Raw genomic sequence first — 12,665 nt, 5'->3', positions numbered from 1 at the left:
AGGCAAATCCTAAATCCCAGCACAGATAGAACCAAGAGGGCCCTGTCCTTAACTTCCTAGCTCTCTGCAGGTTATGCTGAGATTTCCAGCCAGGACAGAGCAGCTGCCATTACTTTTGTCTTGCTTAGTTGATCATGGAATTAAGCTCCGCATATACTTACCTCCTGCCGAGATCAAGTTCAGTGACAATGGGGAGTGTGTGAGACTGGCATTAGGAAGCACTGTAAAATAATATATAAATCCCCAGAACTTATCTCAGTTCATTAAAAAAAAAAAACACTTATTTTGTGGCTCAGGAAATTTTATCCATCCTTTACACACATGCCATTAGCCCTCTTCCTGCTTCCGCGGAAGATAATGGTGACAGCCAGTATGTCCTGAAGGCTTCTCCAATCCTCCTTCCAGAAGTGGGCTGAGTGTTTTCCACACACTCCGTCATTTAACCCTCACAGAGCCGCATGCAGCAAGGGCTGTCCTCACCGTGCGTGTGAGGAGCTGGGGCCAGAGAGAGTAACTTCTGTGTCCCAGCTCACGTGTTCCTCAGGACCTTACCCTCCGTGACTGGGATTGCCCCAAAGGTCATGATGTTCACTGCCACCGTGAACTTGGGGATGTGCTGAGGAAGGGCGGGTCGTGGGCTCAAAGATAACCAGGCCGAGTCTTTGCTTTGCTGCTACTGCATATTCCGGGGGCGGGGCAGGGACTGGAGTGGGGGACAGACGTGGAAATATGGTCTGCACCGGTGTGTATGAGTGTGACAGAGAAAACTGCAGCATGTCGTTGGAGCACATGGGGAGTCCCTGATTTCCAGGGATGGGGGTGGCGCTCGGGCCGTTTTAAAGGTAGATAGCAATGAGGTGGGCTGAGAAGGTAGGGCGCATGGCAGCTGGAGGAACTGGGCATGCCACGGCACGCAGGTGGGGACTCGGGGCAGGCAGAGGCTTGGTGCAGATGCAAGGCCGGATCCTCTTGGTGATCTAGCAAGACACAGTAGGCAGGGGCCAAGAAGAAGCAGACCTGAGGAGAGACTGTCTTAAAGTCCCCCTTTTCCTGAGCTCATGGGTAGGAAAGCCTTCCCTCCATCAGTCGACTTTCTGCCTTGTCCAGGACTTCTAGCCCATGGACCTTGTTATAGTTCTCTGTCCTAACAGTCATTCATCTAGAACTGGTCAGGAAAGCCACTCTGAAAATTTTGTCTTTGGCGCAGGGAGGATAGAGCCATCTGAGTTCTAGAGTTTCCCAGAATGTACTCTGGTCGGGTTATTAGTGTAACGATGCCAGGTGAGAGAGAACAGTCCATAGGGAGCCAGGAGTAATGGCTGCCCATCGTATGTTCATTCATTTTTTATTAACCAAATATGTCCTAGTGCCTTCTCTGTGCCAGGCTGAAGGCAGGAAACATTGCAGATGTTATCACATGTAATGCTCCCCAGACCTCTACGAAGCAGGTGCTCTCAGGCCCACTTACTGTTCAGGACCTGGTGCTCAGAGGACCAGGGGCACCTGCTCTGCAGGAGGAGTGTTCCACCCTCCTCCATGGCTCCAACACCCGTGACCTCCCCACTGCACCTCGCCAGAGACACCCAGCAGCTTCTGGCAGGAAACACATGGCTGCAGTCACTCGACACAGTCCTTAGAAAGACTAAATCAGCTCGGGCCAAGGCAGAGCTGTGTCAACAGCCCATATTTATTCCACAAGCACATGGTGCGCCTACTGTGTGCCGAGCCCTGTGTGGGGGGTAATGAGAGGAAGCCCCTGAGTCAAGTCTCTCGATGTGTGAAAACTCACCGTGTGGCTCTTCTCTGGCATGTACCCCACAGAGAGGGCCTTGTTCCTCCCGCCCACTAGGGAGAGGGTGCAGGTTGAGAAACAGAGGGAAGAGGTTAATATTTATAGAGCATCTACTGTGTGCCAGGCTCTACACCAAATCCTTGGCAAACATCATCTCCTTGCAACCAGGTGAAGCAGAGAGTGGGCACCCCTATTTTAAAGATGAGGTACCTGAGGCTCAGAAAGTGCACAGATTTGCCCAAGGTCACCTGCATGGCCAGGGGTGGGGCTGGACACAAGTTTTTTGTGCCAAGGCTACTTTATGTTGGACTTACTAATTTTTTTTTTTATTTTGCGCCAAGAACACTTTTGGCCCTGTGATGAAGTCCAGAAACCTTTTGTCAGAATCACAATCTTGAATTCAGATGTAAAATGCATACGGTTGCAAAAGAAACTGATTGTATTGATAACTCTCAAAATATTGAAACATTTGAGATGCAGTCGTATATGGGCTTCTCCGTGATGGATTTAAGGACAAGACCCGTGGCCGGTCGGAATACTACCATCATTTGGAAACAGCTATGAGCACAGCAATCCCTGGAGATAACAGAATCTAAAATGCCCTGGGATTTCTGTTGTGGAAGGCACAGGATAAGACCAGGGCATTGAGGGTATTAGTAGGGTTTATTATCTACATTCATCATTGAAAGATATGCTCATTTCCATTAGAGGTTAGTAAATTAAAGATGCAATGTTTTTCCCATCCAAGCTCAGGGACCACCTCCCCCTCCAAGTTCTAACCATCCGGGTTAGGGTGCCTGCTTTCTGTAATTTATGTCATTCGAGTCTGCCCAGAGCTGCTCCCTGGGTACCATGAAGTGGTACAAAGGAAGTTATTGAGGAGACAGGACAGGGGAAGGCATGAAGATCAGCCACTTGCCACTGGGAGCTAGGCATTTGCTGTCCTTTCTGCCGTTTGAGCTCCATGTCAACATTTGAGAAAAGGGAAGTGCAGAGAAGTTAAGAAACGTGCCCACGGTGTCATGGCTAGTAAGCTGCCGAGCCCTGCCCCAGTCCAAGCTGCTAAATCAATTTTAGCGCCGAGGGCTCGCCTCCCCCCGTCACATGCGGAGGTCAATGTGTGAGTCTTTATGGAGAGGGACGGGTAATTACAAAAGCCTGCACTCAAGGAGGAAAATTGTTCACTTTTGCTTATTTTGTAGCCAAAAGCTGGGTCTCTTGGATCGGGTTCGCCTTTCTAATCCTCGTGGTAGCAATACTAAAGGAAAGCTATTTACCCCTCTGAATGTAGATGCCATAGAAGAAAGTCCTTCTAAAGAACCAAAGCCTGTGGGCTTAAACAATAAAGAACGTTTCCGCACCGCCTTCCGCATGAAAGCCTACGCTTTCTGGCAGAGCTCCGAAGGTGAGGCCTTTCTCGTCCCTCGCTCTGTTCGCTCTGTCCCCTCCACTCCTCCCTCTGCCTCGCCCTTCCCTTCCTCCCCTCCCTTCTTCCCCGATGGAGGACCTGCCCCATCTGTAGAGCAGCCCATCCCCACCTTCCTGAACCAGGTTCGTGCTTCATCTCATGCATGCCAGCTGGGCTGGGGACACCTGTGACACGTCCCCACAGCTCGGGGAGCGGGGGGGCTCCCATGTTAGCTGTTCTCCGGGCCGGGATCGCCACACACATCTGCGCAGGTGCCTCCAGGGAGCCTTGGGACTCACAGCCTTGGCTCCTAAGGGTGGCCACATGGAGGTGCACTGCCATGGAGGTCAACAGAAAGGGCCAGGTGCTGGAGACCCAGGGGCCTCAGCACCCCCAGGGGGCGGGAAGAGGTAATAGAAAAGAGCCCTGTGGGGGCAGTGGGAGCAATTCCTCTGTGTGTCTCTTTTACTTGTGACAAGGGAGGACAGGCAGGGCTCAGAAAGTGACCCCACAAGGTCACCAGGGTACTGACTGACAACAAGAATCTGGACTCGGGTGTCCAACGGTAACACCCACGTGGATGCCCTTTGCTGCCTCGGAGAGACCGCTCAGGAACCCCAAAGCTCATGTCCCCACCTTGCTGGCCTTCTCCCCAGTCAACAGTCCTGAACTGCGGGCAACTCTAACTCATGTCTGGAGAATAGAAGGACCTGCTAAGAAGGCCTGAACGGCGTCACAACTGGAGAACACCCCATGGTTTCACGGAGTGGGAGCGAAGACTCCGGCGGTTGAGCCTTGAAGGCTCTGACTGAATGGGGTCCCCAAGCCTTTCCAAGTGCTGTGGCCTGCTGTTTGATATGTGTGTCTCCCTCCCAGATGCTGGGACAGGTGATCCCATGGCGGAAGACAGGGCCTACGGGAATGACTTCCTCATCGAAGAGATGATCCCCACCCTGAAGGCCGCCATCCGAGCCGTCAGGTGAGGCCCCCCTCCTCCCCACTGAGAGCCCACCCAGACCCCAGTTCAGCCCCCACAGGATACTGGCTTTGGAAAGGTGGGCGGGTAGCCCCATCAGGTAACTCCCTGAGTCAGGTCCCAGAGTATGCCATTGCTCGAACGGGCATGCTGCCTGAAGAAAAATGATTTCTACCTTAGCAAGGCATCATGGGTAACTCTTGCTCGCTGGTTTATAATAATGCTCCCACGGGATCCTGACACTGTTTCCAATTGTCATGCTCTCGTTTGGCTTTGGCCACCATTTATTTTACAGGTCTGGGGTGGGGGGTATATTGACGCCGTGTCTTCTTCCTTTATAGGCTTCTTACCCCAAATAGCTCTTCCTATCTGTCTCCATCCATCTAACTCTTTTTAATTAGCATTTTCAACAAGATAGTCAATTATAGAATTGTGTGTGTGTGTGTGTATATCGGACGAGACTATCATCTACCCTGGCTATTTTTGTTTTACCTCAGAATTCCACTAGAAAATAAAAATAGACTTACTAACAGAAAACTTGGATCAGGAGAGGGGCTTATAAGCACTGTACAATGGTGGCAGTGAATTCTAGAAACAAGCTGGATTCTCCAAGAACTAGTTGTGATATTTTTAGCAAGGTTCTTAGTCCAATCAATCCCTCAATAGGTTTATAAGATGTGAACCTCAGCAGAGCCGTTGACCTGGTTTCTCATGATACCACACATGCAATGTGACAGGACTATGGCAGGATTGAAGCATTACTTCTTAGATTCATAACTTCTTCAAAGATCTTATTCAAAGAAATAGCAAAGGAGGGGCGCCTGGGTGGCTCAGTCGGTTAGGTGTCGGACTCTTGATTTTGGCTCAGGTCCTGATCTCAAGGTTGTGGGATCGAACCCCTCATTGGGCTCCATGCTCAGCAGGGAGTCTACTTGAGGTTCTCTCTCTCCCTGTCCCTCTGCCCCTCCCCCTGTTTGTGCGCCCTCTCTCCCCCCCGCCCCCCCCAGTAATAAATAAATAAAATCTTAAAAAAAAAAAAAAAGAAAGAAAGAAAAAGAAAAGAAACCAGTGAATGAATCTGTGCCTTGGAGGGAGGTCTCTGCTGGGATGATCCATGGTCTGGCTTCTGCCCTGGTCTTTTTAGAATTTTTTATTGTTGCCTTAGTTCAGGGGTTGGCAAACTTTTTCTGTAAAGAGCCAGATAGTAAATATTTCAGGCTTTGTGGTCCACAGGTCTCTGTTCAAGTTCTTAGCTCTAACTCCGTGGCACATAGCAGCCATAGACAGTACATCCATGAATGGGGGTGGGTGTGTTCCAACATCACTTTACTTTCAAAAACAGGCAGTAGGCCAGATTTGTCCTACTGACACCTACCTCAGAGGGAGCTGCGTCAAGGGCAGGCTTATAAAATGGCACCCAGTTGGAAAGGATGGCACATGAATTGGATGGCATAATCAATAAGCCAAAATAGTGTTGAGATGCTGGACCTGGGCTGTGACAAACAAAATGAACTCTGAATGCACTAGGGAAAGAGACCCTCACAAGTAGAAGGGAAGGTCTGAGCTAGGCTGTGTTTCCCAGCACTAGCCTATGATTAGGGATTTTAACTGACACCATGCTCAATGGGGGTTGACCCCATGATGGGGTTTTTAAGGAACATTAGCCATCTGGGGTGCCTTTATTGATTCCCAGGAAGATGGAGGTGAGGCTTTGGCATCTCTGAGTTCTGGGTGCCCCCTTTATTAAGAAGCTCAGAAAACTCAGGGAACAGAAGCTCGTTTCTCTTTTCTAGCACTCACAAGCCAAATAATTAAAGAGTCTGTTGAGGAAGAACTATGTCAGCTGTCCTCAAATAGAAAACAGTGTGACACAGTGATTAAGAGCGTGGGCCTTGTCAGCATACAAACCTGGGTTTGAGGACAGCTCTGACATTATTAGCCAGGTGGCCCTGGGAAGATCTGCAGCTCTCTGGGCCACAGTCTTATAACCTACAAGTTGATCTGTTAGCAGATTGTTCCTAAAACACTTAGCTCCATGTCTGACCTGAAATGAATACCCAATAAGTATTAGCTCTTATTGTTACTATGATTTTATTATTATTCAAATGATTGAAGGGAGGGAGTCATGAAGGAGAGGTACCAACCAGCCTAACTCTGTGTGGTTCGGAGGGGTGGAACCAGGACCATGGGGTGAAACCTCCCTTCCCCGCCCCCCCCGTCAAGTCATTTTCTCTTTGGTTCTTTGCTTTGCCTGCCTCTGAGTTTGCTAGGCTTGAATTATAGCTTCCTTTACTCTCTACTCATGAAGCACACATGTCTCTACTTCGCCTTGCAGAATTCTACAATTCCGTCTCTATAAAAAAAAATTTAAGGAGACTTTGAGGCCTTACGACGTGAAGGATGTGATTGAGCAGTATTCTGCAGGACATCTCGACATGCTTTCCAGGATAAAGTACCTTCAGACCAGGTAAGACAGTTGCATCTGGAGGAACTCTGCTCTCCTGACCATGAAGGAACTGAAGCTTGAGGAATCTAGCTAGAGTTCAGGGTGAAAGCCATTCAGAAATGGTCCAGAGTGCTGGGGAGCAACTTTAAGAACAAAAACGTTCATCAAGCATTGTGGCTGTGAAGGCCAACAAGCACCAAACAGGCTGTGAAGAAGCTCTGTGACATTGACCTTAGCCAAGGTCAACACCTTGATCAGTCCTCATGGAGAAAAGGCGTATGTTTGACTAGCCCCTGACTGTGATGCTTTGAATGTTGCCAATCAGATAGAGCTGATGATCAACTGAGTCCAAATGTCCAATTCTAAATATAAATTTTTCACCGTATAAAAAAATGTTCATCAGGTATTATTTATAATCGTGAAAATATGGAAACGGTATCAATACTCACCTGGTAATTGCGACTGTTTTTGTTGAGCACCTGGGTGCTCTACATATGTATGTCTAATCCTTTATAACCTCATGAGGTATCACATTGTGGATGTCCTCTTACAGATGACAAAACCTAAGCACAAGGAGCAGTGGAGTTACCCAAAATTAATCAGTGGCAGAGCTGGAAGTCACACCAGATCCAGGTGGCTGCCCAGCTCCTGTTCTGTCTGATGCACCATATTCCGCTTCCTCAATTATATAAATAGCGATTAAGAAAAAAATGTTCCTAATCTCATTAAAAAGTTATGCAACCATCAAATGACAGTGTATATAATGAGAGGCATCTGCGTGGCTCAGTCGCTTCAGCATCTGACTCTTGATTTCGGCTCAGGTCATGATCTCAAGGTCGTGGGATCAAGCCCTGCATCAGGCTCTGCACTGAGCATGGAGCCTGCTTAAGATTCTCTCCCTCGCCCTCTGCTCCTCCCCCACTTCCTTCACACTCTCTCTCTCTCTCTCTCTAAAAAAAATGTATACAATGAGACAAAAAAACTATGTGATCATTGAATATATGTATGCACAATATGATTACTAATAATATAGTCAGACATTTATATACATAATTGCACCTGTATATATCCATATACTTAAATGTATACAAATGATTATGTTCCTATATAGTCTCTGCATCAGTCTTGTGATATTAATAATATATACATACAGTAGGATTGCAAAAACACATGCACATATGTTTATTTAGAAATATACACATGCACTCCCATATAGGGAACCTGCAGAAAAGCAGTAGGTCTTCCCCCAAGGGATTGCAGTGACTATACTGAAGTGATGAGTCCATGTGTGATTTTTTTCCACTTTCTAAATTGATCAAATCTTTAATGAATTGCAAAAATTTCCTCTTAAAACAAAAAACCATTTTAAAAAACCAAAGGGCAATATGGGGTCAAGACACAGAACTGACACTGGGAAACCAAAGCCCTACAATGGGGCTCATCCTCTGGCCTGTGTGAGATTTCAAGTGGACACAAGTCAAGTCCTATCTGGACCTTGGTTTCCTCATCTGAATCACGTTTCCCTGCCGGGGTGTCCTGCAGAGTGAACAGGACCATCAGATTGAATGAGTAGGAAGTTAACCATGATGTTGGGTTGGAGGAACACTTATTTGTGACCTTGACTTATCCATAAATGGAATATCAACTGCAACCGAGCACAGTGGCAGGCACACAGTTGGTGCTCAAAGCCAGCTTCACAAATGGGTGTGCAAACGAGTTCTGAGCCTAACCATGTTGTTACTGATGCAGATATGGCTCTCTTAGCAGTGGAGGGAGCATGATGTCTAGGACATACCCAGTCAAAATTATTGGCCCATCTTAATGCTCCCAAAGTGGACCTTCCTGCTGTCATTGCTTTCAGTGTTTATTAGGCACATGTATTTCAAAGAGTTATGGCTGGAGGTTGACCACCTGGATAGCGAATTGCGTATCCCCAGCCATGCTGTTCGGGTGGTAGGCCTGAGAGAAAGGAAGGGTGATTGAATATATGGTGGCGTTAGTGGAGGAACAACCAGGTCTGCAGAGAAACAGAGTGACCCATGGCTACTTTTGAGTGCATGGTCTTAGTGGTCCTGGGCCTTTAATGAGCCTTCAGGGTTGCCCCACACCCCGCCCAGTCCTGCAGCGCAGTGGGGGCATCTGTCTCCGGTTGTGCTCAGGGCGAAATGGATGGCGAGCTGGCGCCTCATGCAAAAATGGAAGCAAGGGGCAAGAGTGGGTGCGGAGCCATCCCCTCAATGGCCAGCAAGCCTGAAGAGCAGCAAAGATCTGCACAGCTGAAAATGAAGCCTAGGGCTGTACAAGAAAACTCCCTAATTAGATGTTTGGGGAAAGAATAAAAACGCTGGGCCACCAGATAGGCTTGCGGCACACGTGACATTTCCTAAAGAACCAACAAGATGTGACCTTCATCCTGTCTCTGGTTTAGCTGCCTCTCTGCCCTGGGGTGGGGAGATATGCTCGTTACTACTGCACAATAATAATAATAATAATAATATGTGGACATTATAAATTCTCTGTCTCCCTCCTCCTCTCCCCCCACCTTTCCCTTCTCTTACATTATCTCAGAGCCTGCCTGGCTAAAGAGAAAAGAGAAGGAATTGCTTTCCTCTCTTTACCGGTAAAGCTCTTTGTAAGGTAATCCCCTCCTTGTGTGTCTCTTTCAGAATAGACATGATTTTCGCCCCTGGACCTCCATCTACCCCAAAACATAAGAAGTCTCAGAGAGGGGCAGCATTCACCTACCCACCCCAGCAGTCACCCAGGTGGGGCGTGGGGACGTGGAACGAGGCTGCATGGTCCGACCCTATTCCCGTACCTCAGTTCGCTTCCTTTACGGTGGGGGGGCGGCAGGGTGGGAGGGTGCGGGGAGGTGGCCATTCTTCTCAATAAAATGAAGAAGAGAGCTTGAAGCTTATTCCGGTTTAGGGATATTTGCAAGGTTTCTGTACTAAAGACTTACCGCCCCTCTTCCCAGACCATGTGGGTGACATTGCTTCTGTGGTTATTGAAAATAAACATAACCCTCAACGTGTTATAAAAGAAGAGGAGCCCCGCGAGTTTATTGGAACATAGAGAATAACTCGTGTGAGCAGAGTTGAGGCCATTTGGCCTTTCCTGCATCATTTTACCTGCGCTGACCGAACGCCCTCACAGAGAAGGAAGGCAGGTGTCAGGCCTCCGACAGCGTGGTCACAGGCAGAGAACTCTGTCCCTCACCGGGGCAGTCTTGCTCTCCCCACACAGTGTTTGGAAATGTTCCCTGTACAGTCACCGATGGACCAGGAGCAGTCCTGAAGAAAGTCCACGGCCCAAATTTATACCTTCTTTACTCGCAGAGGTCTTCAGGGCAGGGAGCACGGATGAGTAAAGGGAGTCAGGCTTAAGAAAGAACTCCCACGAACCTTATAGCGATAAGGTTGCATACTATAAACGAAGCAAGGGCATAAGTGGGATGATGTAAAGGCATCTGACCTTCAGCCTCAGTACGGGGGATGGAATAAGGAGTGGTGGACCCTGGGGCTCCTGGAGGGCACGTGCACCAACTAAAGGAGATCATCGTGCCTCTGCTCTGCTGCTGCTAATTTTAGGAATCGATACCCTCTGGTTCCAGAGAGTCTAACTTTTCAAGAAAAACTGAATATCCAGTTGTCATATGAAATTCCTTAGTTTTGAAATGTTTTTAAAACTCTGTGCAAGCTAAGGAAAACACTGGTGGGCTGGAATGAGTGCACGGGCCATGTCTGCTTTAATTCAAGACCGCTCAGCCGGAGACGGGCCAGGGACGGAGCAGGAGTCAGGCGGCTCTGAAAGGGAAAACCAACTACCCCCAGCGTGCCTGGCACGATGGTTTTGAGCAATAGCCAGGCTCCCTGCAGGTTCTCTTCTACTTTGAACATAACCTGAACCACCAAGGAACCATCCCAATCCCATTCCCCACCAGCAGCCTCTTTTGCACCATTTTCCAGATCCTGCATCTATTTCCCTGCCTTAACCAAATGAAACAGATGAGATATACCCCACCGTACAGAATTTCAGAGATCAGCCAAGCCCCAGCCCAGCCCCACCCAGCCTACCCCCACACACTTAGAGTAGAAGCTCTCTCTCTCTTCTTCTGTCTAAGAAGCAGTCTAACAGGTGTGATTTAAAGGCCCCGAACCCTCTAGACAGAGTGAGGTGCTTTATTAACTTTGGCCCAAAGCCTCCTAAAAACAGCTAAGTATTTGGCTTCAACTGTCGCTGCAGAGAAGAGTAAGTAAGACCCCAGTGCTGAAGGCAGGAGAACACTCCCCTTTCCTGACTTGCTCGTGTCTCCAGAGCTGAGTGGGCCTCTTCCAGACTGCATAAGCGTGAGCATGGGGGTGATAGCTCCAGGGACCGTGGCCCCCTCCGCTGAGCCAGCCTGGAGAAGCACAAATACGTACAACGATCTTACAGACTCACTGGCTCTTTCCTAGGAATGAACCATATGTAGCCAGAGCACCCGCATCGGAAACTGAAGACCAAAGCATGATGGGGAAGTTCGTGAAAGTCGAAAGACAGGTAGGTCTCTCCTTCCCCTCACCAAAAAAACAAGCCATAGAACATTTGCATTCAAATGTCATTTTCTTCCCCCTCGGGAGATAACAGAGTGGAGTCTCTACCCCTCAGAAAAAGGATGTGGAAATTACATCCCGAGTTAGCAGGTACTTGCGACCACATGCAGTTTCATTCATTGTCCTGAGCCTCAGTGTCCTCATCTGTAAGATGGGGATTCTAATGCCGCATAAGGTGCCTATGAGGACTGAATGAGTTGGCACCCGTGAATCGTGTGGGATAGTTGCTGGCTCACAGCAGACACTTGATAGACATAGCTGCTCTTCGCGCGCGCCTCGAGGTGCTGCTCCCTGAAGAAATGTTAGTGTCCTTCACCACATTTTCTGTGTCCCTAGCCCTCCATGCCTCAGAGTCCAGGTCAGTGGGTGGCCCGCACGAAGGGGCCTGGAGCAGGGCAGGCTCTGGGTGGCTTCGGTCAGGGCGGAAAGAGAAGCCGTTCCCACCCAGCACCCCATGGAGCTCACGTGTCACTTCCTCCGTTGAAGGGGCTTCCGTGACAGCAGAGCCCATTCCGCTGCGCACCGGACGGCTGGCTCTGTCACTTTCCACGAGGATCCCTACCAGGCCCCTTATTTTATTCATGACGCCACATTGGGTCGGTGCGAGAGAGGCAAGAGGAAATTTGAAGGATTACTCTTTCGTGGCATATCAAGAATATCCTTTTTCATTTTAAAATTTTAATTTGTAATCTCAGCCCCTCCACTTCCCAGCTCTGTGACCTCTGACAAACCATTTTCTCTCTCTGCCTTGGTTTCTTCACCTCTAAAAGAGAGATAATCATAGTCTTCACCTCCCAGGGCTAGTGGGAAATTAAATGAGTCAACATCTTTAAGGGGCATCAAGCAGAGCCAGGGACTTACTAAGTGCTCTAAGTATTAGTTACTGTCAAGGCTTGAATACTGTCCCAACCTCTACGTGGTACTGTGCTACCTGGCCTGACCTAGAAGAGGAGGTGCTCTCCCTGCCTGCAGTGCCTTCTGGGGAGTTGTGAATTGTCGTGGAGGGAACACCACACACGCACGCATGCACACACACACGCACACGCACTTGTGTGATTGCACTCGCAAAGATTAAGTCAGTTCCCAGGTTTTGCAGGTTGGAGCAGATACCGCTTACCCAAGTGCAGCTCCCACTCCAGGGCCCCTAGCTAGGACCTCCAGTTCTACGAGGCACAGTTCCTGCTCCCCACTGCCCTTGTGTCGAGGAGGCTTACACAGCCCGTGGGAGGGACAGACACTAACCACCCGCAGGCTTCTGTGTAAGCGAATAGTTGCAAATTAAGAACTCTCACTCTTTGACCCAAATGGCAGCAGCAAAGCCACCTCCTCCTGGGGTACCACTTGTCTTCAGACCCCTTCTTGGGTCCCAGCTTCCGCTTCCCGGAAAGCCCTTGCCAGGGGCTTTCGATTAGCACGAATCCCTGTGCGGGGCTCCAAGTTAAGAAGCA

The 12,665-nt window shown here is 49.0% G+C and overlaps 1 protein-coding gene across 3 annotated transcripts in view; it reads left to right on the top strand.

Annotated features, from left to right (window-relative positions):
• Positions 1–12,665, top strand: part of KCNQ3 (potassium voltage-gated channel subfamily Q member 3) — a 296,001-nt gene that overhangs the window by 274,207 nt on the left and 9,129 nt on the right. For all 3 annotated transcript variants that reach the window (XM_073893216.1, XM_025871522.2, XM_073893215.1), the window contains 5 exons: positions 2,995–3,197; positions 4,077–4,179; positions 6,512–6,643; positions 9,289–9,387; positions 11,080–11,164. In XM_073893216.1, the coding sequence (XP_073749317.1) occupies positions 2,995–3,197; positions 4,077–4,179; positions 6,512–6,643; positions 9,289–9,387; positions 11,080–11,164 (622 nt within the window). The remainder of the gene's footprint in view (positions 1–2,994; positions 3,198–4,076; positions 4,180–6,511; positions 6,644–9,288; positions 9,388–11,079; positions 11,165–12,665) is intronic.

This window comes from Callorhinus ursinus, unplaced genomic scaffold (genome assembly GCF_003265705.2).
Source record: "Callorhinus ursinus isolate GAN/ISIS: 27379988/994484 unplaced genomic scaffold, GSC_fseal_2.0 scaffold5, whole genome shotgun sequence".
In the NCBI taxonomy this organism is placed as follows: Eukaryota; Metazoa; Chordata; class Mammalia; order Carnivora; family Otariidae; genus Callorhinus; species Callorhinus ursinus.
This window is presented reverse-complemented; position numbering and strand designations above follow the sequence as displayed.